Source organism: Lissotriton helveticus, chromosome 4_1 (genome assembly GCF_964261635.1).
Source record: "Lissotriton helveticus chromosome 4_1, aLisHel1.1, whole genome shotgun sequence".
Taxonomy (NCBI): domain Eukaryota; kingdom Metazoa; phylum Chordata; class Amphibia; order Caudata; family Salamandridae; genus Lissotriton; species Lissotriton helveticus.
Window position 1 is genome coordinate 1,739,774,085 of NC_136063.1, and position 24,776 is coordinate 1,739,798,860.

The 24,776-nt window shown below is 47.7% G+C and overlaps 1 protein-coding gene across 4 annotated transcripts in view; it reads right to left on the reverse strand.

Moving 5' to 3' along the window:
- The window catches only part of CSTF2 (cleavage stimulation factor subunit 2), a 315,444-nt gene that overhangs the window by 199,099 nt on the left and 91,569 nt on the right, over window positions 1-24,776 (reverse strand). For all 4 annotated transcript variants that reach the window (XM_078688415.1, XM_078688417.1, XM_078688414.1 and 1 more), the window contains exons 5-7: window positions 11,588-11,707; window positions 11,335-11,460; window positions 7,195-7,315 (exon numbers count right to left, since the gene is read on the reverse strand). In XM_078688415.1, the coding sequence (XP_078544541.1) occupies window positions 7,195-7,315; window positions 11,335-11,460; window positions 11,588-11,707 (367 nt within the window). The remainder of the gene's footprint in view (window positions 1-7,194; window positions 7,316-11,334; window positions 11,461-11,587; window positions 11,708-24,776) is intronic.

Below are 24,776 nucleotides of genomic sequence, written 5' to 3' on the forward strand. Positions count from 1 at the left end.
TTTAAATACAAATTTTGTTTTAAGGAGCAGCAAAGTGCTAGGATGAAGCTGTTTGTGTAGCGTACAGTTGTTTAAGCTTAGGCTGCCACACAGGAGTTTGCAATGCAGCTAGTGTTTTAAAGCCTTTCGAAATCCTCCGGTGAGGATCTTCCTTGGCTGAGGCTGTTTGTGTGCGTAGGAGCTGTATTAGCGTAGTCTGCAGCACACGAGAGGGGGGGGGGGAACCTGAAGCCATTTTGGTCGAGTAGCGCTGCAAAAGCGTTCGGAAAAGGTAAAAACTTCAAGCAATAGATACAGTAGCGCTACAGGGTCTGTTAGTAGGGGAGAAATAGTACCCAAGCCTCTTTAACATGCACATTGTTTTATAAACAGCAGTAAAGTGCTAGGATGAAGCTGTGTGTGTGCCCTACAATTGTTTGAGCCTAGGATGCCCCACACAACCAGAACAAGCCCTTTACCGCTAATGTAATTAAAGCAGGGGATGGGGGAGCGGATCCTTTGAATTCAATTAGGGGAGGAGAAGCCGCAGAGCACACGCTGGGCGAAGCCCTTTGATGTGCTGTGCGGCAAATGGAGGGAGGCTGATGCGCGTTCATGTTTGAACACGTGGTTCACGTGAACTTCATGAAAACCGCCAGCAAAAAGCTGGTGGTTTCATGAAGTGTTTCGCCACTTGAATTCTCGCTCCGCTCGATGCGCATGCACGCATCGATAGGTCGCGAAACCTAAAAAGAGGTTGTGAAGGTGATCGCCTATAAGCAGTTATAGCGGCTAAATGCACCTTAATGGAGTTAAACTTCAAACCTGCTTTAGCAAGGTACAACAAGTATGGAAGAACTGCTTCTTCCTGACTCTTCACCGGATTGTGACCATTCTGCACGCACCACATCTAGAACCTCTTCCACTTGCATGCGTAAGAATGCCTCGTGGAAGGACGTCGTGCTTCTCTCAGAATGGACATGCAGTCTTGTGGCAGTCCTAGATGGCCGTACTGAATGACCTCAGGAGCCATGCTGCCAAGTTCAGTGACGGAAGGTTGGGATGGTGAATCCTCCCGTTCATCTTCGATAACAGGTCCGGCCTGCATGGAAACCTCTTGTGAGGAGACACTGACAGGTGAAGTAGGTCCGTGTACCACCATTGTCTCGGCCAGTAGGGGGCAATCAGGATCATTGTTGTGCACGAGTGGCTCAGCTTGCTCACCACCTTCGGGATCAGAGGAAGGGGTGGAAAGGCGTACACAAATTCCCCTGACCAATCGATCAAAAGAGCATTCCCCCTCGTTCCTGGTCGATAGAACCTTGAGGCGAAGCTTGGGCATTTGCTGTTTACGTCGCCCGCGAAGAGATCTATGGACGGATGACCCCAAGACTGGAAAACGTCTTCTAGCACTTCGTCGTTGAGAACCCAGTCTTCTCTGTCTTCGAAGTGCCGACTTAGTGCGTCCGCCCTCACGTTCTGCTCTCCTGGGAGGTGGACTGCTTGAACAGACAACTTGCGAGCCAGAAGCCAATGCCAGATGCCCTGAGCTTCTAGTGACAGAGTCCTTGAGCGGGTTCCTCCCTGCTTGTTTAAATAGTACTTAGTGGTGGTGTTGTCCGTTTGTACTAGAACCACCTCTTTCTGAAGCGAGGGAAGGAACGCTTTGAGAGCCAGGTGGACTGCTCTCGACTCCAGCAAGTTGATGTGGTAGGTGCTTTCTTTGGACGACCAAAGACCCTGCACCTGAAGAGGGCCCATGTGCGCCCCCCAGCCTTGCAATGACGCGTCTGTGATGATCGTTTGTGTAGGAGGAGATTGATGGAAGAGAACTCCCACTTGCATGTTCTGCTTCTTCGTCCACCACGGGATGGAAGATCGTGCTACCTCCGACAAAGTGATATGATCGTCCCAGCGATCTGATTGCTGGTCCCATTTGTCCTCCAGATCCTGCTGAAGAGGACGCATCCGAAGTCTGGCGTTCGGTACCAAGAATATGCAGGAAGCCATCGATCCTAAGAGGGAGGCTATCTTTCGCACTTTCTGAGTCCTGTTGCGAAGAACTTGCTGGCACTTGAGTGCTAGTGAAAACTGTCTCTCCTCCGAAGGAAACACTTTTCCTACCTCGGAGTCTAGCAGAGCTCCTAGGAAGTGAATCTTCTGAGTGGGATGGGAGACCGACTTCTTGTAGTTGACATGCAGACCTAGACGTTGACAAAGTTCTATGCATGTCTGGAATTGATTCCTTACATTGTCTGGAGTTGGACCTTTCAACAGCCAATCGTCTAAGTATGGGTATACGAAGACTCCCCTGCGGAGTAGAGCTGCCGCCACCACTGCGACACACTTCGTGAACACTCTGGGGGCCGACTTCAACCCAAACGGAAGGACTTTGAACTGGTAGTGAGAGGTCCCCACTCGGAACCGAAGGAATCTTCTGTGATCTGGTCGTATCGGGACATGAAAATATGCGTCTTGAAGGTCCACCGAACACATCCAATCCCCCTTCCTGAGATGTGGATATATTTGGTGAAGCGCCAACATGCAAAATTTTTCTTTTCGAACATGTAGATTGAGTGTTCTCAAGTCCAGAATAGGCCTGTATTCCGCCTTCTGGGCCTTTTTTCTGACCAGAAAATACCTCGAGTATACTCCTTTCCCCCTTTGAGCCACCGGTACCCTCTCAATGGCTGATTTCTCGAGGAGTGTCGCTACTTCTTTCTTTAACATTGGTAGCTGGTGGCTTGACGTTGACATCGGAGGAACGGGTGGAGGTAGACGATGGAAACGAAGACAGTACCCATTCTGCAGCGTAGACAACACCCATTGATCTTTTGTAATGGCCTGCCACTCTGTCCTGTGATGCGCAATGCTTCCCCCCACTGGAGTGGGCAATGGCGCTGGGGGAAGTGAAGACTCATTGCTTCTGCTGAGATTTATTGAAGTTGTTGCCTTGTCGCTGATTTCCATTTCCTTTGGAATTGCGCTTGCCTTTGTATTGCGACTTTTGTTGACCTTGCTGGTTCTGGCCCTTCTGCCAGTGAGGGGTTTGAACCCTCTGCTTCGAAGAGCCCTTGTTGTCCGAACGGAACTTCTTCCGGAATTCCTTTTTCTTTTCAAGCCCCACGGCTTTGAGGGTGTCTAACTCAGTCTTCATCCGCTGCATCTCCTCATCGGCACTCGCACCAAAGAGAGACGTGCCCGAAAAAGGAAGATTTAGAATTCTGGCTTGAGCCTCGGGTTTCAATGCCGTAAGGCGCAACCATGAGGATCTCCTCGCTGTGATTCCATGAGCATAACCATGCGCAGCCAGCGTTGCCCCATCTGCCGCCGCTCCTATAATCTGATTGGAGACTTCACTGCCCTCCATCAGAACCTCTTCAAAGTCCTTTCTATCTTCCTGAGGAAGTTTTTCAGAAAACCTCTGAAGTGAGTCCCACAGAGATCTATCATATCTGCCGAGCAGCGCTTCCGCATTGGAGACCGTGAGGAAAGAAGCTGAGGTGTTACAAACTCTTCTCCCCCATGAGTCTTGCACCTTGCTGTCCTTATCCGGCGGTACCGTGGATGAGGAAGCTACCGCATTGGACTTTCTAGCCGCCGCAATGATTACTGAATCAGGCGGGGGATCAGACTTGAGGAACAGAGGATCCTCATCAGGAGGACGATACTTCTTGAGAATCCTCGCTGGGACGGACTTCACCGTTGCCGGAGTCAGGAAGACTTCATTCACTGGGTCCATTATACCCGGGACCAACGGCAACAAAGGTTTGGGTGTCGTTCTGTGCTGTAGGGTTTCAAATATGACCGTTGTCTTGATCTGCGGAGCTGTCATAGGCACTCCTAGCTTCAGGGCTCCCCTGCCCAAGATGTCTTGGAACGAGAAAATATCCTCAGTTGGAGATATCCTCAAGCGTGGACTGTTTGTCAGGGTCGGAGAGTAATCCCTGTGAGATCGGGTCCTCGAAGAACTTGAGGAGCTACGGGTCCTCCTGGACCTAGATCTTCTACTTGAGCGCGTTCTAGAATGAGATCGTTCTCTGTGACGAGATCTTCTCTTACTTGAGTGCCTAAAACGAGACCGTTCCTTACGGCGGGGAGCCTGGTCTCGATACGCCCTCAGCCGATCTGCCGTCTCCTTGTCCTTGGCCCAGTGGTAAAGAGGTTTATACCACCTTGGGGAAAGACGAACAGGAGGAGATTTGTGTGCGGAATCCTTCACTGGTGAACGTGACCGTGGAGGCTGATCCGCTTGATCCTGTTGCGATCTTGCAGGGGACTTGGACCTCTCCCTATCCGAACTGCTGATTTGTCCATCCGAGGATCTGTCACTGCGAGATGCTGAGGAGGATGAGGATAGGCTCACTAGAGATCTAGAGGAAGACCTCGACCGAGATCTCTCTTCTGCGACCCGCCTTCTCTTGGCAGAAGGATCCTGTACTGGAGATTGTCCCACCTCCGCAGCCGATGCTGATCCTGGAGAACCTAATTGAGGCCTTAGGACTTGAGACTGGTCCAATGGTTCACCCTCTTTCTCCTGCAGCACCTGTTTCAAAGGCGACCTCTCCTGTGACCCTGCAGGAGAGATGTTCACTGGCTGCGAAACGCTCCGTTCCCTGGATCTCCGCTGATCCATCGACGGTGGCGGTATCGACGCCGAGCGCCGAGCAGATAGACACTCTCTCGACGTCGACCGTGGTTTCCTCGACGCCGACCTCGGGTGGCGATGACAGTCCTTCGGCATAGAGCCTCTCGCCGTTGAAGGCTGTCTGCTCGACGACGACTGAGGCTGCTTCGACGCCGATCGCCGGTGCTCTGTCGGCGACGGGGTGTGCCTCGAGGCCGAATGCCGCTTGTCTGAATGCGACGGAGGCTGCCTCGAAGTCTAACGCCATTGACCGGGCGTCGAAGTGGGTTGCTTCGACGTCGATCGACTATGTGTCGACAGAGGCTCCCTCGACGCCGAACGACCATGACTAGTCGTCGACGGAGGATGTTTCGACGCCGAACGCCGGTGGCCAGGCGTCGACGGAGAATGCCTCGACGTCACAGCATGACGATGCTGCTTCGACATCAGGTGGCTCGCCGTCGAACTCTTCTGCTTCGACGGTGACCTATCCCTCGACGCTGTCTGTAGCAGAGGTACCTTGGATGTTGACGCTGAAGACATCTTCTTCGTCGCCGTCGACTGCTTCTCCAACGCCGATCTCGACGCCGAATGTGAACCAGTCGGGGCTTCTTTCGACGTCGACCGCGCCTTCCGACTTTTCTGCTTCTTGGGAGATCTTCCTCTCTCAGAAAGCCCAAAAACACAAATTCTCTCACGTTCTTTCAGAGTTCTGGATGTTAAAACCTGGCAGTGTTCACAGGTTTTCGAGGAATGAGAGTCTGGTAGGCACAGGATACACACTGAATGAGTGTCAGTCTTGGCCATCTTCCTTCCACATGAAGGGCATTTGTCAAAGAGTGAAGGCATCTCTGACAGAAAAATCACCTTTTTTTAAGCCTAAAAAAGGTAGCAGTAACACCCTAGGTCAAAAAGACGTCGAGTGAAAGCAAAAAATTGTAGATAACAAGAATATTTTTTGACAAAAAGCCAAAAAGAAAGGGAGCTGTTTCACCAGGGTCCTGACAGAAGGAGCCGGAAAGAACAACTGACCTAACTGTCACCCCTGAGGCATGATGGGAAGCCTGGGGTCATGGCTGCCTTAAAGGCACGGTGCCAGTTTTTTTGTTGAAAATGGTTTCATTTTCTATGCTATTGTTTTGCAATGCAGCCTGAGGGCTAACAAGGTCTATTTACAAGCAATTTTCAGGATTTATGAGTGGTCTACTCATTAAAACACAAAGTTCAAAGTTTATTTGACCTAATGTGTTTTTCTTTTGCTTCCTTACTAATTGCAGTGCATGTATATGTGTTTACATTGTTTTAGCCTCAGTTATGGAGCTGCATTGGTGTGAGAAAAATAATATATGTACATACATATATGTGGAGCGAGATATATGTGTTTTTTACATATATATTTTTATATTATTTCCGGGGTCTCGCACATGGGCGGGAATATTCAGTGCTTATGACTTTGATGAGGATCCCCTGGAAGAGAACAGCTGTTTACCTTGACGCAACTCAATTTATGAATTACACAAAGCTCAAATCTAAAAATATAAAGCGCACCATAAGAAACCTGTATTCAAGTAATCTTGTCTATCTCAAGCTACTATTTCTTAATCAAACCAGGGTAACTTCCCATTCTAATATGCCCAAAAACTTGCGGCACATACAACACTTCCGACACTGACATTTTTAAAACCTCCAATTTTGATGCATCACTGTCATTTTCTGCACACTATGCACACGTCAAATCGTGATATAATACAGGGAAGTATTACTTTGAATAAACCAATAAAACAGTTCTTTTGGTTCACAAATTGAAATTCTGTACTATCATAATATAAAAGCTAAAATTCTGACACTCAGATTTTAGCAAGCCAGTTTCCAAATTATATACACTTTTCCAGTGAATACTTCTTACCAGATTGAATCATGCATCACTGCACAACACTGACTAATGTTCTCTTTTCAGTACGAACAATGGTGTCCACCGAAGTGCAAAGAACACTTAAGTTAGGTATGTATGACAACATTTATGTGTGGAAACAACAGACTTTACAGACCCTTTCCTTACAAATCAGTTTCGATGCTCTTCAGGACTACTGATTTATGATTTGTATCAGAATCTGCGACCACTTAATTGAATCTCTTCTTACTTGGAACAAATCCAAACTATTATTAGGTGAATGGATTGATGATGCCCAACAATGCACATTACAGACAAGGTTCATTCAGCTTACCACAAATAATAGGTGGAAATTCGCCTAGGCTGCTGTAATTTCTGACCAATGAACGTTTAGCCCAATGAACGTTTAGTACCATTGTGATCACATGAATCATATCACTAATTTACCAAAACTGTTCCATCAATGGAGAAGAGCTAGACTTTGAAGGAAATGTATATCAAAATAAAATTAGCAAAATTGTTCATCTTTGCCATCCAATTTCAATCGACACAAGGTTGTGTGCAACTCCTGGCTTCACCAGAACCCTGTAGCATCCTGGGTTATCCAAACACTTTAGACATCATGGATCAAATACCATTTTGCACCATTTCAACAATGAATGAATTTCAAGATTAAGAAACAAATAAATCAACTGACCTCCCGGAGCGCCAGGTACAGGACCTGGTAATGAGGATGGCATGGGTCCCGGTGCCTGTAGTCCACTCTGCATTGGTGAAGGCTGCATCAGTGGAGGTGCGCCATTTACATGCATTCCACTCTGTACAGGTAAATCAGAAAAAGCCCTCATCAATAACTCAAAAGATGCACAAAGAGCATACAGAGAAGTGAGGGATACCTTATTAATATACAGCATCTCAGGATGTTCCCCAACATCCTCCGTACAGCCTAATAAATGGTCTTTACCAGAGTATTCCCATGTATTGATATGCATTGAATCGACAGAAAAATGAGTTGTAACATGCTGAAAAGGGTTAGTCAACAGTTTTAATATTGTCTACATTCCTTCTTCAGCCCGTCAACCTGCACTATGTGGCTATAGCAACACCAGCTGTACATGCATCAAAACTCATGTGACACTCCTCTGAGCCCAGGACTGTGCCTCCTACATGCCCCTCACATCTCACTTTCCAATTCCTCAATAGGAAGGAGCATTCAAGACTAGTTCAAACTGTAAGATTGAAGGACAGTCACACTTAAATGGTGAAAAAGGAGGGAGCTGATTAAGTGAAGAGAGAAAAGAGAGGACGGAAATTAATAAAGAATTACTTTTGCCAGTGGGTTAAATTATAGTGCTGATTTCAGGACAGAATTGGCAACCACGGCTCAACCATTAATGCCCTCATGGCCCCATTCTAATCTTGGCCTCCTGAAATGTGGGGTAGTATTGAACAGTTTTGACAGGGCTAATGCTGGTATCCAGTCTAGCCCTGAATGTGAGAAGAACCAAGACGTGGGATGGGAGACCAGAGTCTGAAAAAACACAACCTTTTTTTAACTAACATCAATCAAAATGATCAAACACAACTAAAAACCTTGTGACAAGCCTCTATGCCAAACTAAACAGGAAAGAATGGGCAAAACGCATTCACATTAACCGTTGCAGCCTTTCAATATTGCAAAGATCAGCTTTTGAAATGTTTTGCACATGAGGCAAAAAGATGTCGTTTTTTCTCTACTGCACTGGAAACTCCCCAGCCTGGTTTAAATTAACTGAACTTATCGCCATTTTTCCACAGCAAGGGTCTTGAAATCAGATGACAAGATAGGTTTCATAAGCAGTACATCTCATTAAAAGGTTTCTTCTACCAACCAATATAATGCTCTTTAATGTTTTGTAGATCATGTAGATTTGGCAAGGTGGGTAAAGCACACCGACATGGCTATAGCGGAGTTAAAAGACAGACAATCATTCATATTGAATATTTTTTGCATTACACTGGCTATTCGTTTTTTGGTCCAAACTATGAGTAACACATTTTTCTCAACATTCTCTAATAGTTTGAGAAGACCACCTGAAAAGAGAGGACCCGTTGTGAATTGAACAAATGACGCTGAAATTGTTTTACAGCATTTGCCGCTGCACTAAAACCTAACTAAGCAGCCGCCGAAAACATCGGAGCCTGCGTTACTGTTTCTATGATAATTCCTGAACTACACAATCTTGTAAGCTACCATGCTAAAAGCTACAATAACGAGTATTAAAACACTTTGAAGACACAGTACCTTTCAATACAGAGAAAATCCGACGGTGCAAAAACACAGAGGCAGTGTCTAGGATAATGAGTTAACTCGCACATTGTCCTTTAAGATAACAGCCAAACATTAAGATTTTTCGACCGAGGTAGCACTCTGCGTTTCTGTATGTATACTTCTTAACATAAAAGCTTACTTCAAGACTATTTTCTGAAAAACCCAACTTTGTCACTTCTAAGCTGATCCGGACTTGAATATCTTGCTTATCTTTTCAATGTCAAGAAGTTATTGTTTATTGGCCAACTCTGTCTTCTCAAGACATAATTTGCTCTGCAAGTAACAAACCCACCAAAGCATCTTTGACGAAGTTTGCAATGCCAAGAGCAGCCTGCAAACTTACATGTGAGTATGTCACAGAATCACTTACTTCTGTAAAATGCTTTGAATTAATGACTTCACCATACACTTTTTCTCTCCAGCTCCATGGAACACTGGTGTACCCAATGTCTTGAGTGTTCAGACTGCTATGCATTATTGGAATGCCTCCAATGCAGCCAAAATGCAGCTTCTCATCTAATGCTACAACGGAAGCAAAATGTTTTTTTTATTTCATGCTCCTGCAGGTCTTGGCTAGTTAATACTTTGTTGTGTTAAGTCACTGGCTATTACTATAGCAGTGTTTGTCAATTACTTGGACTCTACTGCACTTAGCGAGGAAACATAATAAAAAAACATAAGGCACTCTATATGGCTCAAAGAGTGCTTCACATTTGTGCCATACTTTTGCAAAGACCACAACTAACAATGGGTTGTCACCTTACCGTAGACAGAGAAAGCTGAAAAGAGGTTTAAATCTTGGAGGAAACGTCTACATCTTAAATGGCTTACAAGATTAGTAGAGAATCCTTCCTGGCAGGCCTGCAGGTGGAGTCGAAAATGCTGCCTGAAGATAGTTAGATCCGTCTGCCTTAGGGTCATCTTACTCCTAACGTTTTGCCTTCCTACACCTTATTTTCTGATCTCGTTTTTGTTGGCCTTAGGACTATGTGCACTTTACCACTGCTAACCAGTGAAATTGTGTGTCCTCACTCCTTAAAACATGGTAACATTGGTTTCTCACCAACTAGCATATTTAATTTACTAGTAAGTCACTAGTAAAGTGATACTACCTGTGCCCAAGGCCTGTAAATTGAATGCTACTAGTGGGTATGCAGCCATTAAATATGTCTCGGGACTGCCATTGCATCCTGTGTGCCTTTGTGAACTGCCATGTTGCCCTGGTAAAAATAGACCTTTTGCTATGCCTAAAACTTCCTTTTTAATACATATACCTCACCCCTAGAGTAGACCCTAAACAGCCCACAAGTGACGGTGAAATATATTTAAAAAGTAAAACATGTACTTTTAAGTTTTACCTGTACCGAAAGTAAAAAAAACTCTTCAACTCTTCAAATTTGCTTTTCATACCTCTTCCATAGTATAACATTGCGGTTACCTTATTACATTTAATAAGGATAGTTGCCAAATGGGAACAGGTAAAGAGTTCATGTTTGGTGTCTTTGGAACTGTAATGAGAATTCTTTTTTATGGTAAAGTCAGATTACCAATTACGATTTTGAAAATGCCACTTTTAGAAAGTTAATATTTTCCTGCCTTAGCCATAAAATGCTTGCAGCCCGTCGCTGGGTCACACAGCTGGGTGTAGTTGGCCTTTGTGTTTTTCTCCTCAACGCCACACACAATAGAACGCTTAGTTGTGCCTGGATGGGCCATCACTGGCAGGATGGGAGGGCGGAATTAGGCACAGCCCCACTTACACCCGAAAAGGCTGTGTCCTGTCTTCACACAAAGGACTGCATACCCCCTACAGTTAGTCTGGAGGCAGGGCACGGGAGGCAGCCAATCTGAGCACTTCAAAGAGAATCAACTTTATACTTCCACTTGTCAGTACACTTCTGAACTTGTGGAAGACTCTGCCAGGAGGACGGATGTGCTGCTGCTGAAAGGACTGCCACTCTGCTGAACCACTGAACTGAAGGACTGCTTACCTGCTGTGCTGACCTGCTGCCCTCTTGCCTGGGTGAGAAGGACTGGACCTGCAACCTATACTCAGTATCACCAAAGTGATTCCAAAGGCTAGTCTCTTATAACCAGCAACTGAACTCTGCAACCGTGAGTCCTACTCTGCCAACTTGTGCCACCCCAGTCCTGGACCCTTTGGAATAGGCCTGAAGGTGCTCTGCCATCCCATCAGTGGTCCTAGGAGAAACAACCCATCACCTCTACTGCGTGGACTTTCCCGTCGCAAAACGTTTGCATCACCGACGCATCCTTGATGCATGAAAATGCATAATCACTGTACTACCTTTAAAAACAGGTTTTAACTATCATTAACGTATAATCTTGTTACTAAGTATATTGTTTTTTCCTATGTTATAGCGTATGTTGTCTCCAAACTATTCAATTAGCATGTTAGCACTAAAGGGCTGTCAGTCTTAAACAAGTTTACATTGTACCAGTCTAAAAGCTGAAGGTAACAGGGATGCATCTAGGAAAATGGAGATGGTTGTTTCAGTTCCTTACCATTTGCGGAGGTTGAGACCCTGCAGGATTTGGCGGATTCGTCTGTGGATTCGGGGCAGAGCCTGCAGGGCCTGGGGGCTGCTGCTGGTTAAGAGGCGGGACAATTGTTGGACGATGTAGGATTTTCTGAGGGTTGAAGGTGGAAGAAAAAACAATAAATTCATGTGAAGCGAGTTTGGATATTAAACTGGTGTCTCTACACAACTCTAAACGTCCCAAGACAGATAAGAAGTGTGAAAGAAGAGATACTTACCACAGCAATCTCTGGATCCACGATCCTCATCACCACCTGGGCTTGAAGTAAAGCATACGCCAACTGTGGATTCTGCAGAAGCATATTTCGTGCCTCTTGTGGGCTGTTTTGTACACATAACTAAAATTAAACATATGTTGTTATAGACAATATAGAAGAGAGAAATAATTAAATAAGTTCAGGTGTTATGTCATCTCCAAATTATCAATGAATGCCCAAGCAAGATCAAACCTCATTATCATGAAAACTCTGCGACACATCTTCCCACACAAGGTCCAGGGTTCTATCTCTAAACTTGATTACGCCAATGGCCTCATCCACAGATCATCTTTATCAACTATGAAAAAACTACAAAAAATATACAAGTCTGCTTCCAGACTACTCCTATATGTAAAGCCACAAGCTCACATCTCCCCTACCTTGAGGGTCCTGCATTGGTTACCAGCAGCCAGAAGATCCACCTTCAAGCTGCTTTGAATCAGCCACAAAGCAATACATGGAATGGGACTACTTTCTCAGGAATAAAATCACTAAATACATACAACAAAGGAACCTCCGCTCAAGATTGGCACCTCACCTCAAAACCCTAGCATACAAGCGTAGGAAGCTGGCTCTCTAGATAGTGCACCAAAATGAGGTACACTGTGCAGAGAGTCCAGGAGACCCTTGCTGGTTTACTAGGGCTATAAAAATAATCCCAAATGCTCTCTTTTCTGGTAGTGGGGGTGAGCAGTTTAGGTTTACCAGAGGATAGGGTTAAGCATTTACTGCACACACGGAGTCAGTAAAAGAGACACACAAAGAAATCCGATAATTTATATAGAGATCAGATATTTAAACGAATTTAGACAACAACACCAAGATCATTGTAATCGAGTAAGTACTTTGAGTTAACAGTTTTTAAGTATACTGAAATACACTTGTATTTGTAGCAGCAATGTTATCCTATGGCAGTGGTTCCCAAACATTTTCGACCCGCGGCTCCCTTGACCCATTGGCTATCGCCCCTGGCTCCCCACTGTTACTTTTTTTCGGAAGGGGGTGGGGGGGGGGAGGGGGCTGTAAGCTCAGCCTCAGGAGTACTTGCATTTTTCTCCCTGAAAATAATTGGGATGAAGATGATGATGGTATTATAATTATATACACAGGGTGTTTCGTATTACTATGGTGGCGCTTCTAATAAAATATTCGTAGTTACACTTCTTTGCCCATGCCTTTTTTTTTAAGAGTACTCTCTCAAACATTTTTATCCCACTTACAGTGCTAAAGAACAAGTTACTTACCTTCGGTAACGCTTTTTCTGGTAGATACAATATCTGCCTGTGGATTCCTCACCTTGTGAATATCCCCTTGCGTCAGCAACATTCGGAAATTATTTTTGTAGCTTCGCGCCGACGTGGACTTGGACGTCATAGAGGCACGTCATCGTTTGCGACTCCGCTGACGTCACCGACGCCTATAATAGGCCCATGCCGGCGTGATGACATCAGTTCCGCCCTTTTTTCCGTGCCTTCGAGGCACACGGACGGACCAATGACAGTAGACATATACCCAGTATACGCAGTATAAATATCAAGGAAACACACACAGTGTGAAGCAAATGCAACAAAACATTTGAAAATAGAACAAATACATAATAGAAAATCTGGCATAGAAGAGTGGACAACGGGGAGACGGGTGGGTCAGTGAGGAATCCACAGGCAGATATTGTATCTACCAGAAAAAGCGTTACCGAAGGTAAGTAACTTGTTCTTCTGATAGATACATCTGCCGTGTGGATTCCTCACCTTGTGAATAGATTCCCACAGCAGTCCCCACTCCCGGAGGGTGTCCACTCTTCTAGACCAGGAAATCCTGAAGGACAGAGCGTGCAAAGTGACCGTCCCTCCTCACTTCGGAATCCAAGCAATAATGCTTCGCGAATGTGTGGAGGGAAGACCAAGTTGCCGCTCTACAAATATCCTCTACAGGCACACCTCTAGCCAATGCTGAGGTCGAACACTTAGCTCTTGTAGAATGAGCCCTTATACCCTCTGGTGGTTCCTTACCCGCCAAAGAGTAGCAGATCTTAATACACAGGACGATCCACCTTGACAAAGTCCTCTTATGGACCGCTCTTCCTCTCTTGCAGCCAGCAAAGCCAATGAAGAGCTGGTCATCCACTCGACAGTCTTTAGTTCTGTCCAGGTAAAAAGACACCGCCCTCTTGGGGTCAAGACGGTGTAATCTCTCCTCCTCCTTGGAAGGGTGTGGGGGAGGATAAAAGGTAGGAAGGGTAATGGATTGACCAAGGTGGAAAGGAGTCACCACCTTTGGCAGAAAAGCAGCCCTGGTCCTAAGAACCATTCGATCAGCATGAATGGTCAAGAAAGGGGGCTTGTGACTAAGAGCTTGAAGCTCACTTACCCTCCTTGCCGAGGTTATTGCAACGAGGAAAACCGTTTTGAAAGTCAGAAGCCTCATAGGACATTTGTGAAGAGGCTCAAAAGGAGCACCCATCAAAAATGTCAATACAAGATTTAAATCCCACTGAGGAACAATAAAAGGAGTAGGTGGGAACTTATTTGTGAGGCCCTTCAAAAATCTTAAAACTACAGGAGATTTAAAAAGAGAGGGCTGGTCAGGCAAACAAATAAAAGCCGACAGCGCAGACAGATAACCCTTCACCGTGGCAACAGCAAGACCCTGCTGTGCCAGAGAAAGGGCAAACTGGAGAACATCAGATAAATGGGCCCTCAAAGGGTCTAAAGACTTCTCTCTGCACCAAGTAACAAATTTCGACCACCTATAAGAATAGATGGACTTAGTGGAGTCACGCCTGGCAGACAAAATGACATCCACTACATCAGGCGGGAGAGAAAAAGAACTCAGGTTGCCCCGTTCAATCTCCAGGCATGAAGGTGTAAGGTCTGGAGGTGGGGGTGTAGAACCTGCCCCTCCCTCTGAGAGAGGAGATCTGCCCTGTGAGGGAGACGGAGCGGCGGGTGAGAGGAAAGGTGGAGAAGGTCTGAGTACCACACCCTTCTTGGCCAATCCGGGGCGATCAATATAACTTGGGCCCGGTCTTGGCGAATTTTCCTCAGAACCCGAGGAATCAAAGGTATGGGAGGAAACGCGTAAAGGAGTTGCGAGTCCCAACTCAACTGAAACGCGTCCCCCAAGGCTCCTTGCATCGGATACTGGAGACTGCAGAATGACAGGCAGTGAGCATTCTCGCGAGTGGCGAACAGGTCCACCCGAGGAGTCCCCTGTGAGAAGTTGGCCTGATATGCAGTGCTCACTATTCTAGTGAACACTATGTATCAGTCCAAACAACCCTTATTGATGTTTGGTTGTAAGTCAACCTGATAGACCAGCTATCCTAGTAGCATGGACACGTGCAGTCTTTAGGCTAAACTCTAGAGGGCGTGTTAAGCCAGCTGTTTTACCATCACATATACCCCTTGAACACCAAGTGAAAGGACACCACACAAGTTGTTATAAAAAATAAAGTATATTTATTTATAACAAGACTACCCTGGCTCTTTATGAGACAGGGAGCTAAGCACACAACAAAACTCTTAAAGAAATATTTAAAGTCGCACAATTTACACAAATGCCCGAGGGGCACGAAAAACCATATACTATACAAGTGGAATGCGAAATACTAGCAGGTAAGTCACTATTCTCATAGGCTTTAGGATCGCTAGGACTGGACTACTGAACCTTTAGATTACAAGCAGGAGGCCTAGGGACGTCGTGTGCAGAGTGGGAACTCTCACGCGTAAGGCGGGAAAAAGTCTATGGAGGCTAGTAAAAGCAAAGTTAGTGTTTTCGGGCGAACCCGACTAGGTAGGTCAAAAACGAAAGTGGATCTAGACACTTAGAGAGTTGGTCTACGCTGGAGCACCGGAGTACTCGGTTTACCTAGCCCAGGGGCTGCGGCTGCATAGGGTTCAAATGTCGTCGGGTTTCTTCATTGATGAACCAGGAGCCTGAAGAAAGAAGTTGCTGGCAGGAGACCAGTTAAGAAGTTCTTGGGGATCCAAGCCTGGATCGGGAAGAGGAAGACCTGTAAGCAGAGGGGACCAAGTTCTGAATCACTAGCCAGTCATTTAGGTGGGCACCAGAGTGGCACCGGACGAAGTCACCTCAACCAGGTGAGTGGGCGCTGCTGGGCTCTGCAGTCTCTCGGACCAGGAGGCGTTGTCGGCGACCAGGATGGAGGTGCGAGCTGTCCCACGAAGATATCTGCTGTCGACGTCGCTGGACCCAGGATTGGGGCAACAAGTCTTGGCAAATGCAAGCCCACGCGGTGGACTTAAAATGGCGTCTGGAGTGGAGCAGGAGGGTCCAGGGTGCTCCTCTGTTGGAGGGGAGCAAGGGCCAGTCTGGAGCAACCAGACCAGCGGTGTTTGTCGTTGAAATTCGTCGTCAGAGGGCCACTAGCCAACGGGCAAGCGACCTGGACAACGCGGTGAGCAGCAAAGAGCAGAAGGTCCCCACGCAGATCTCGTGGATGCAGGGGAGCTGAACTTCGGTGCTGGAGCTGCTCAGGGTTGGGGCTTCTCTTACCCCAAAGCACTCGGTCGGGAGTCGTGCTGGTCAAGCGTCGTGCAGTCTTGGAAGATGGCCGGTCCCTCGAGGTCTCGTCACACCCACGAATCACAGCTGGGCTGATGATGCAGGTAGTGGTCAGAGGTGCCAGGGAAGCCGGTTCTCGTCGAGCTGGGCAGTCTTGATCCGGTGAGGGGACTTACAGCAGACCGCGATGCTTGGTTGGTGCCTGCTGCTGCAGGGTGACTACTCCTTAGTCACAAGGGAGAAATCTTAGGAAGAAGTCTTGAGTTCCTTTCGTGGAAAGTAGTTTCAGGATTCAAAGATGATCTAATTTGGAAGGGGGCCTGCTCCTACCTTTATCCTGCAAAAGGGGGCTGGCACGCGACTAAGTCCTGCCCTATGGGTGGGACTAGGAGGGGGGTGGTTACACCCCTCTCCTTTGGCGGGCTTTCCCCAGATCAGGGGCTGGAGTGCCCCTGGAACTGGTTCAAGCCGGCCTATGCACAGTGAGCACCGGGGTGCCACTTGCAGTCACCTTCCTCTAAAGCCCTGCCTACCTAGGATACACAAAATCCTGTCTGGGACGGTGCTGGCACCGCCCCTGGCAGGAAACCCTTTGTCCTTGCCTCCTGTGCTGGGAGGACTCCCAGCAGCAGGAGGGCAGACTTGTGTCTCGGTGGCAGCATCCATCTTGTGGAGCTGAGGCTATGTCTGACTTTAACCGGGGTTACAGGTTACATACATGTCGTGTCCCTCTAGAAGGGTGGAATGCTAACCCCGTCGCCAGAATTGGCGAGGGGTTAGTATTCCAATTCGTATGACACCTTACTCAACATGTTTTGATAAAGCGATACCAGAGTTGGCACATAACCGCGAGGATTATAATGCACTTAAGAGTATATGGTATGCGTTATCATGGAACAGCTATTAGGACTTGGTTCCGCAAGCTGCAAACGGGCTCAGCTCATGCCAGAGCACCATTTCACCTTATTCCACGCACTCTGCCTTCAGGATTGTTAAGGCCTGCCATAGGAGTGACTGATAGGAATATAGGTGTCCATTGTAGGTTTAGATATAGGAATACTATATCTAAAGCAAAGGGTGATTACACCACCTTGCCCCAGCTGTCGTGCAGCCAGTTGTGTCAGATTTAGTTAGTCAACTCAGGGGTGGCATAATACATGCTGCAGCCCCTGGGAGACTTCTGGGTACACCTCAGCCCTGGGTACAGGGACTTGGAGAGGGCCCAGTGCCAATTCAGTACCTGGGTACAATTTGGAGTAGAGAGAACAGCTAGGCTGTGGGTCTGATTAGCAGGCCCACAGCCAGGGAAAGTCGTAAACCAGTGAAGCAAAAAGCAAAAATCTGGGTGATCATAGGATTGCAGACCCTACTCTCCTACATCCCCCACATCTGAAAGATGTCGTGAACTACCCCTGGATGGAGCCTCCACTCGTGATCGGCAGAGAACTGCCGACTGAGACTGTCTGCACGAACGTTCTGAACCCCGGCCAGATGATTTGCCATCAGACAAATCTGATGGTCCTGAACCCAGGACCAGAGACGCAGAGCCTCTTTGCAGAGACACTGCGACCCTACTCCTCCCTGCTTGTTGATGTACCACATTGCGGTCGTGTTGTCCGTTAGGACCTGAACCGACTGACCGCGAAGGGAAGGGAGGAAGGCCTTGAGCGCCAGACGTATTGCCCGCAATTCTAGAAGGTTGATGTGAAGCAACCTTTCCTCTGGAGACCAAAGACCCTTGGCCTCCAGGTCCTCCAGATGAGCACCCCACCCGAGAGTGGACGCATCCGATATCACTGTGACAACCGATGGAGGCAGTTGGAAAGGCTTTCCTTGAGACAGATAGCCTTCCACGCTCCACCAAGACAGATCCGCTGCAGTTTCTCTGGAGATCCTCACTGACTCCTTGAGATCTCCGTTGTGCCGATACCACTGCCTGCGGAGGCACCACTGGAGTGCCCTCATGTGCCAGCGTGCATGGTTGACCAACAGAATGCAAGAAGCCATCAGACCGAGCAGGCGAAGAACCTTCAGGACTGGAACGACCGCTCCATTGTAGAACAAAGGAATCATTTCCTGTATGTCGCGAATCCTTTGAGGCGGAGGGAATGCACGACATACAGTAGTGTCCAGTACCGCACCTATGAACAGGTTGCGCTGGGAGGGCACCAGGTGAGACTTGGGTACATTTATCGAAAAACCCAACCTGTGCAACAACTGAGTTGTCTCCTGCAGATGATGGAGCACCTTCCCCGGCGACTCCGCTTTGATCAGCCAGTCGTCTAGATACGGAAACACGTGTATCCCCGTTCTCCTGAGATGAGCTGCCACCACTGCCATCACCTTGGTGAAAACTCGAGGTGCAGTAGTAAGACCAAACGGAAGGACCACAAACTGGTAGTGTTGTGACCCAACCGTAAAACGGAGATACTTTCTGTGAGACTTCAAGATGGGAATATGAAAGTATGCATCCTGCAAGTCGATCGACACCATCCAGTCTTCTTCCAGCAGCGCTTGAAGAACCTGTGCAAGAGTGAGCATCTTGAACTTTTCCTGTTTCAGGTAAAGGTTCAAAATTCTGAGGTCCAGGATTGGCCGAAGCCTGCCATCTTTCTTGGGGATCAGGAAATACCGGGAGTAGCACCCCTGACCCCTTTCCTGCTCCGGAACCACCTCTAACGCACCTTTTCGGAACAATGCCAGGACTTCTTCCTGCAGGAGAAGCAGGTGGTCCTCCGAACAATAACCCTGACAAGGAGGGTAATTGGGAGGGAACTCCTGGAAAGGAAGTGCATACCCATTCTCCACAAGATTGAGAACCCAAAGATCCGATGTTATTAATTCCCAATCTTGTAGAAAATGTGTAAGCCGACCCCCCACTGGGACCACATGATCCGGAATGGCGGATCTAGGGCTGCTTTGCTGCGTTGGCAGGGGGTTGGGAAGGGGAGGAGGAAGAGGAGGAGGAAGCTTGACGACCTCTAGGGCGGGATCTTTGCCTGCCCCTGTACGACTTGTACAGCGTATTCTGCTGCTGTTGCGGCTGCTGCGGAGATGGTCTGTAAGAACGAAAGGAAGATCTGCCAAACCCTCTGAAGCGTCTTCCAGTAGTACCCCTGGACTGGAGACCCAAAGATTTCGCAGTGGCTCTACTGTCTTTAAAACGTTCCAAGGCAGCATCAGCTTTCTTGCCGAATAATCCTGAGCCATTAAAAGGTAAGTCCATCAAAACAGACTGAACGTCTGCAGAGAACTCCGATGATTTAAGCCAGGCAGCCCTCCTAGTGGCCACGGAAGAACCCATGACCCTCGCCACCGAATCAGCAGTGTCCAGACCACTCTGAATCACTTGTCTCGCAGCTGCTTGAGTGTCCGATATCACCTCCTGAAAATCTTTCTTCTCTTCCTCAGGGATTTTCGGAATCAACTGCTTGACAGAATCCATCAAGGCATGAATATACCTCCCCATCAGACAAGTTGCGTTAGTTGACTTAAGCGCCATACTGGCTGAAGAGAAGACTTTCTTAGCGGTTTGATCCTGCTTCCTGGATTCCTTATCCCCAGGAACCTGCGGAAAAGCACCAGCAGACCTTTTCGAGCAGGCAGCCTGTACAACTAAACTCTCAGGCAGGGGGTGTGTTGACAAGAATTCAGGGTCACCTGGAGCAACTCTGTACCTCCTCGCCACTGTCCTAGAAACTGCAGGAGCAGACAAAGGTTTCTTCCAGACTTCATAGATGGGCTCAGATAAGGCATCATTGAAGGGTAACATAGGCTCAATAACAGAAGAGGGTGAATGAAGAACCTCAGTTAAAATATTTGGCTTATAATCAGTAGTGGGCAGAGTAATGTTCAATAAACTCGCTGCTTTTTTAATAACGGTGTGATAAGGAACCACATCTTTCGATGGTACATTTGACACTGAAGTCAAATCCCACTCAGGAGACAGTTCAAGCCCACTGGCCTCACCCAAGTCCTCAAAAGGATCTTCAGAATCCTGTAACTCCCCTTCTTTAGTATCAGTATACTGATATCTTTCTTCTTCCAGAAGTCTCTGAGCCTCTCTTCGTGACCTTTCCTTCACGATAGAAGTCGACGGATTCGTAACCGACTCCAACGGGGTCGGGGCCGGCGTCGAGCCCGAAGTCGGATGAGGTCGTTTCACCCGAGGTCGAACAGAATCCTGCTTCGGAGTCGTAGGCACCGGCGTCGATGGAATCGGCGTCGACGGAGTCGGGGTCGTGCGCTTCGGCGTCGACGACACAGGAGGTGTTGGAAAGTGCCAATGCGGTGGTATAGCCGGCATAAAAGGCATGAAGGGCGCAGGGGCACAAGCCTGGGGAACACCCAAGTTAAAAGCCATAGGACCCGTGGGACCAACAGGTGCACCAGACGGGAACATTGCCCTGGAATGAACTCCAAACATGGCGTTCAGGAACTGAGAAGGATCCTGACCTGGAGTCGGAAAATCCGGATATGGACCTCTTGGTTGTTCCTGAGGAGGCGGAGTCGATACGACGTCGACCTCTTCATCGAGTCCAGGAACCGGGGTCGACGAACCCGCAGGTACCGGAACTTCGACTTCACCAGCCCCCTGCTCCTCACCTTCATCCTCCTGACCAGAAGGATTGGATGGAACTGGAGAATGGACCTGCTTCTGAGACTCGGGCGAATTCGGATGCGAAGCCTCACCAACGGAGTTATGATCTTCCGACTTCGAAACTTCCACCTCCTTACTCAGAAGTTTGACCTGGGACTTCGGTCTTGAACTATGGTCCTTTTCTGAGTGATGACGTGAGTCATGGCTCCTCTTCTTGTGCTTCTTCCTCGAAGATTTCGAAGCATGAGCCGAAGACGACTCCGAGTGCGACCTCGAGCGAGACCTCGACCTCGAACGTCGAGATCGAGACTTCGAAGACTTTTTAACTCTCTTTTCCTTTAGTTTTGCTACGAGAAGTTTCGTCTCCCTCTCTCGTAAAGCCTTCGGGGTCATCTTCTTGCAGCAAGGGCAATCCTCGACGTCATGGTCGGAACTCAGGCACCAGACGCAGCATTCATGCGGGTCGGTAATAGACATCGTCTTGCCACATTCTCCGCAAGCCTTAAAACCAGTCTTCTTCGACGACATCTCGAAGAAATTAGAGATAGACACAGTAATAGAATAATAGTAACAAAGTTACTGTGAAGCTACAGTACGATCCCAGAAAACCGTTAGCGTCGACGACGCAGAAAAAAGGGAACTGATGTCATCACGCCGGCGTGGGCCTATTATAGGCGTCGGTGACGTCAGCGGAGTCGCGAGCGATGCCGTGCCTCTATGACGTCCAAGTCCACGTCGGCGCGAAGCTACAAAAAGAATTTCCGAATGTTGCTGACGCAAGGGGATATTCACAAGGTGAGGAATCCACACGGCAGATGTATCTATCAGAATAGCACCTCTATGCATATAGGCCCCATTGGCAAACTGTTTCTGCTTGAGAAATATTTGCATGCACTTCCGTTCAACCCATGTCATACGTGCCAACACACCTGTCTCAGCAGGGTGACTCATTAGTTTTTAAACCACATACAGATTGATTTTTGCTGTGTCCACCCTATAATTGCCTCCAAATCCACAAACTTAAAATAAATTCCTCAGATGCATTTGTTTAAACGTCCTACTTTCTTACTTCTAAACGTTGACATTATGCTGTATATGGTGTTTAAAGTCCCTGTGCTCAAAGAGAGAGCAGGCCTGTCTGGAAATGTGTGTATACTGAAAGAAATAAGTACCTATGATTCAACAACAAATGTCAATACTACATAATACTTAGTGTGTTTAATAGACAGGACAACTGTACCTTCCTGCTAACTTGCATTGGTGTCAAATGCATTTTGAAAAAAACAAGAAACTAAAAGTAAGTCAGGTATCTTCCACTTACTTTGGGAGCGTTGGAATGTGGGGATCCAGTGAAATATGGAGGTCATCTCCCTCGACATGCCATCAGTTAAGCACTACATTCACAGCTTTAGGCATGCCACTTACAAAATATCGACATCATGCGTTTAAGTCTAATTTGTTTAACTGGAGCCAAAAAACCCTTCAACATTAAATGCATTAAATGCATTAAAGTGCTTGGTGCCCGGCTCACCTGGCTAGGTTTGACGGCTCCCCAGGGTGCCATAGCGCAGTTTGGGAACCACTGTCCTATGGGAAAGAAACATATAATGCACATGTTCACTTGTCAATGACTTATAGGACTGTTCTTCTGGACTTAAGGTAAGTATGGAGCAGGGGTGGAAGGCTCAAATTTAGACGGTCTTGGACCCTGTTGGCACCGTTGGTTCACCTTGACTTGTGTTGTGGGGCTCGTGTGCAGTAGTGCTTTCCGGTGTCTGGTTGTGGATGTCAGAGGTTCAGTCTCTGTATCCGGTGATCAGGAGAAGAGGGGAGACCAGGGCAGCAGGGCCACTCTCGATGCTTACCTTGCGGTTTCCGAAGTGTCTCGGCGATCGGTCTGTCTGTCTTGGTGCCGTTGTAGTCCGGATTGGACCAACAACAAGCCTAGGTTGTTGTCACTGTTCTGGTATCCAGGGTATTGGTGCCGGGCGGCTCCCGAGGGCCCAGGCTCGTCTAAATTTGGTAAGGAGATGGGTCTGACCTTCTGGAGCCTGAAGACCTTCTCCTGCTGCACTGCTCCTTCGGTGGGCCAGACAGTCAGCAACACAGTGGGCTGCGCATATGCTTTTTGGTGCCTGCAGATCCAGGGAAGCAGCTCCTCTACTCCAAGGGAGGTATTGCTGGCAAGATGATGTCGTGGGTCGCTCTTCCTCTGCTTTGGGAGGAGACATCACTTTTTGGATGAGCCGGATCCCTGCAAATGTCGAAGTCCAGCAGCAAGGCAGGGTTTAACACAGATTGGTGGTGAAGTCCTCAGTTCTCACGTTAAAGGTTCTTCTTTGCCCTTCTCGCTTTTTCAAGCAGACTACATGGATTTCCCGGTGTCAGAGGGCTACCTAAATACTTAATTTAGGAGCATCAAGGGGTATGAAGGGTAGTAGCCAATGGGCTACTTCCCCCAGGTGTACCACACCCCCATAGATGACCACTTCGTGCAGGGAGTGGGCATCATCCTGTCCCAGTATTCCTATTTCCACCACACTCAAGATGGTGGAATCCTTTCTTTTGTGTTCACTTCAGGTTGCCCACTCTAGAGGTGTGTCCAGTCTGGTAGTCACACACCTCCTGACTAGCTATTTTTCTGCCAGTCCTTGTGCCAAATGGGGCTCAGGGGATGGCATCCTCCAGGTCTGGGAGAAGCCTGGCTCGCATATGAAAGCCGGCAGAGGGTTTGAAGCCTCAGGCCTTGATATGCTGATTTACTAGCATTCCAGCTGGAGGAGGTATGAAACCGCAAAACACACAAGATGATGGACGGAATGTTGCACAATGGCAAAACATTCACCCCCAGTCACAGATCTGGGTTTAATCCATCGTTATTTTGCTCACCAAGCCACCCCAGTTCAGACATGGCCATATGCAAATCAGTCTTGACCCTGTGCCTCATGGGAACAGTCCAGACCGAACTGCCAAGCCTGGTCTTCCCTGGACCGGAATCAAGCATCCTAGGACCGGTTTCTGGCTATCAGCCGTCTTCAGCCAGGATAGCTGGACTCCAGTGGCGTAGTGAGCACGGGACCCACGCCTGGGTATACCCTTCCCACATAGGGTGAACAGCAAGCTATCCTGGCTGAAGACGGCTGATAGCCAGACTACTAGTACTCTCTGAGGGCATGTATTAATAAATCCCTCACTGAAATCAGTGTGGGTTGAATACAAGGTGTTTGAAGCCAAACATCATATGTTTCAGTGAACTCGTTATGCAGCTGGGTAACTCGTTTTGACCAGTGCCCATGGCTTCCCTGCTAACTTGCAATATCAAGTAATAAAACTAGATATCACAGGGGCATATCAGCTCATGCGGATACGTCCTCAAATAAAATCGAATGCACCCGTCCTTGAGGCTCAAAGGCCTGCTGTAGGGGTGACTTGCCTATATTAAATGCAGTGACTTTGGCACGGAACACAGGAGTGTACCATGTCATGTTTTCGCTCATGGTTTGTACCATGTCATGCAATCTGCAGTGGCAGTCTGTATGCAATTTGTGTGTGGGTCCCTTAGAATAGCAAAAGATATGCTGCAGCCCATAGGGAGCCTCTTTAGTACCCATTCACTAGGTACCGGCGAATGGGTACTAGGGACTTACAGGGATGCTAAAGTCCTGTGCCAATTGTAAAACAATCAGACATGCTTTGTTTTTAGGAAGGAGCACTGGTACTGACGTCTAGTTAGCAGTACTCAGTGCACAGTCAGAGTTAAAAACCAGCATCTAATAGCTAGAAAGGAGGCAAAACAGGGGGCGGGGGGGGAGGTTGGGCAAAACAAACCCAGTTTCCTACAACAAGAAAAAAACTAGCATTTGCAATGCAATAGGTCTCGCATTATTGAAAGTTTGAGCTATTGTGATTGCAAATAATAGTGCAACGGCAATAGTTAAAACTTTCATTAATGCGAGGCGGAGTGGGGGACCCCACTGGTAACTGCGGAAGCAATGAAGGTGGTAACCTGGGAGGTGGTGGTGCCTG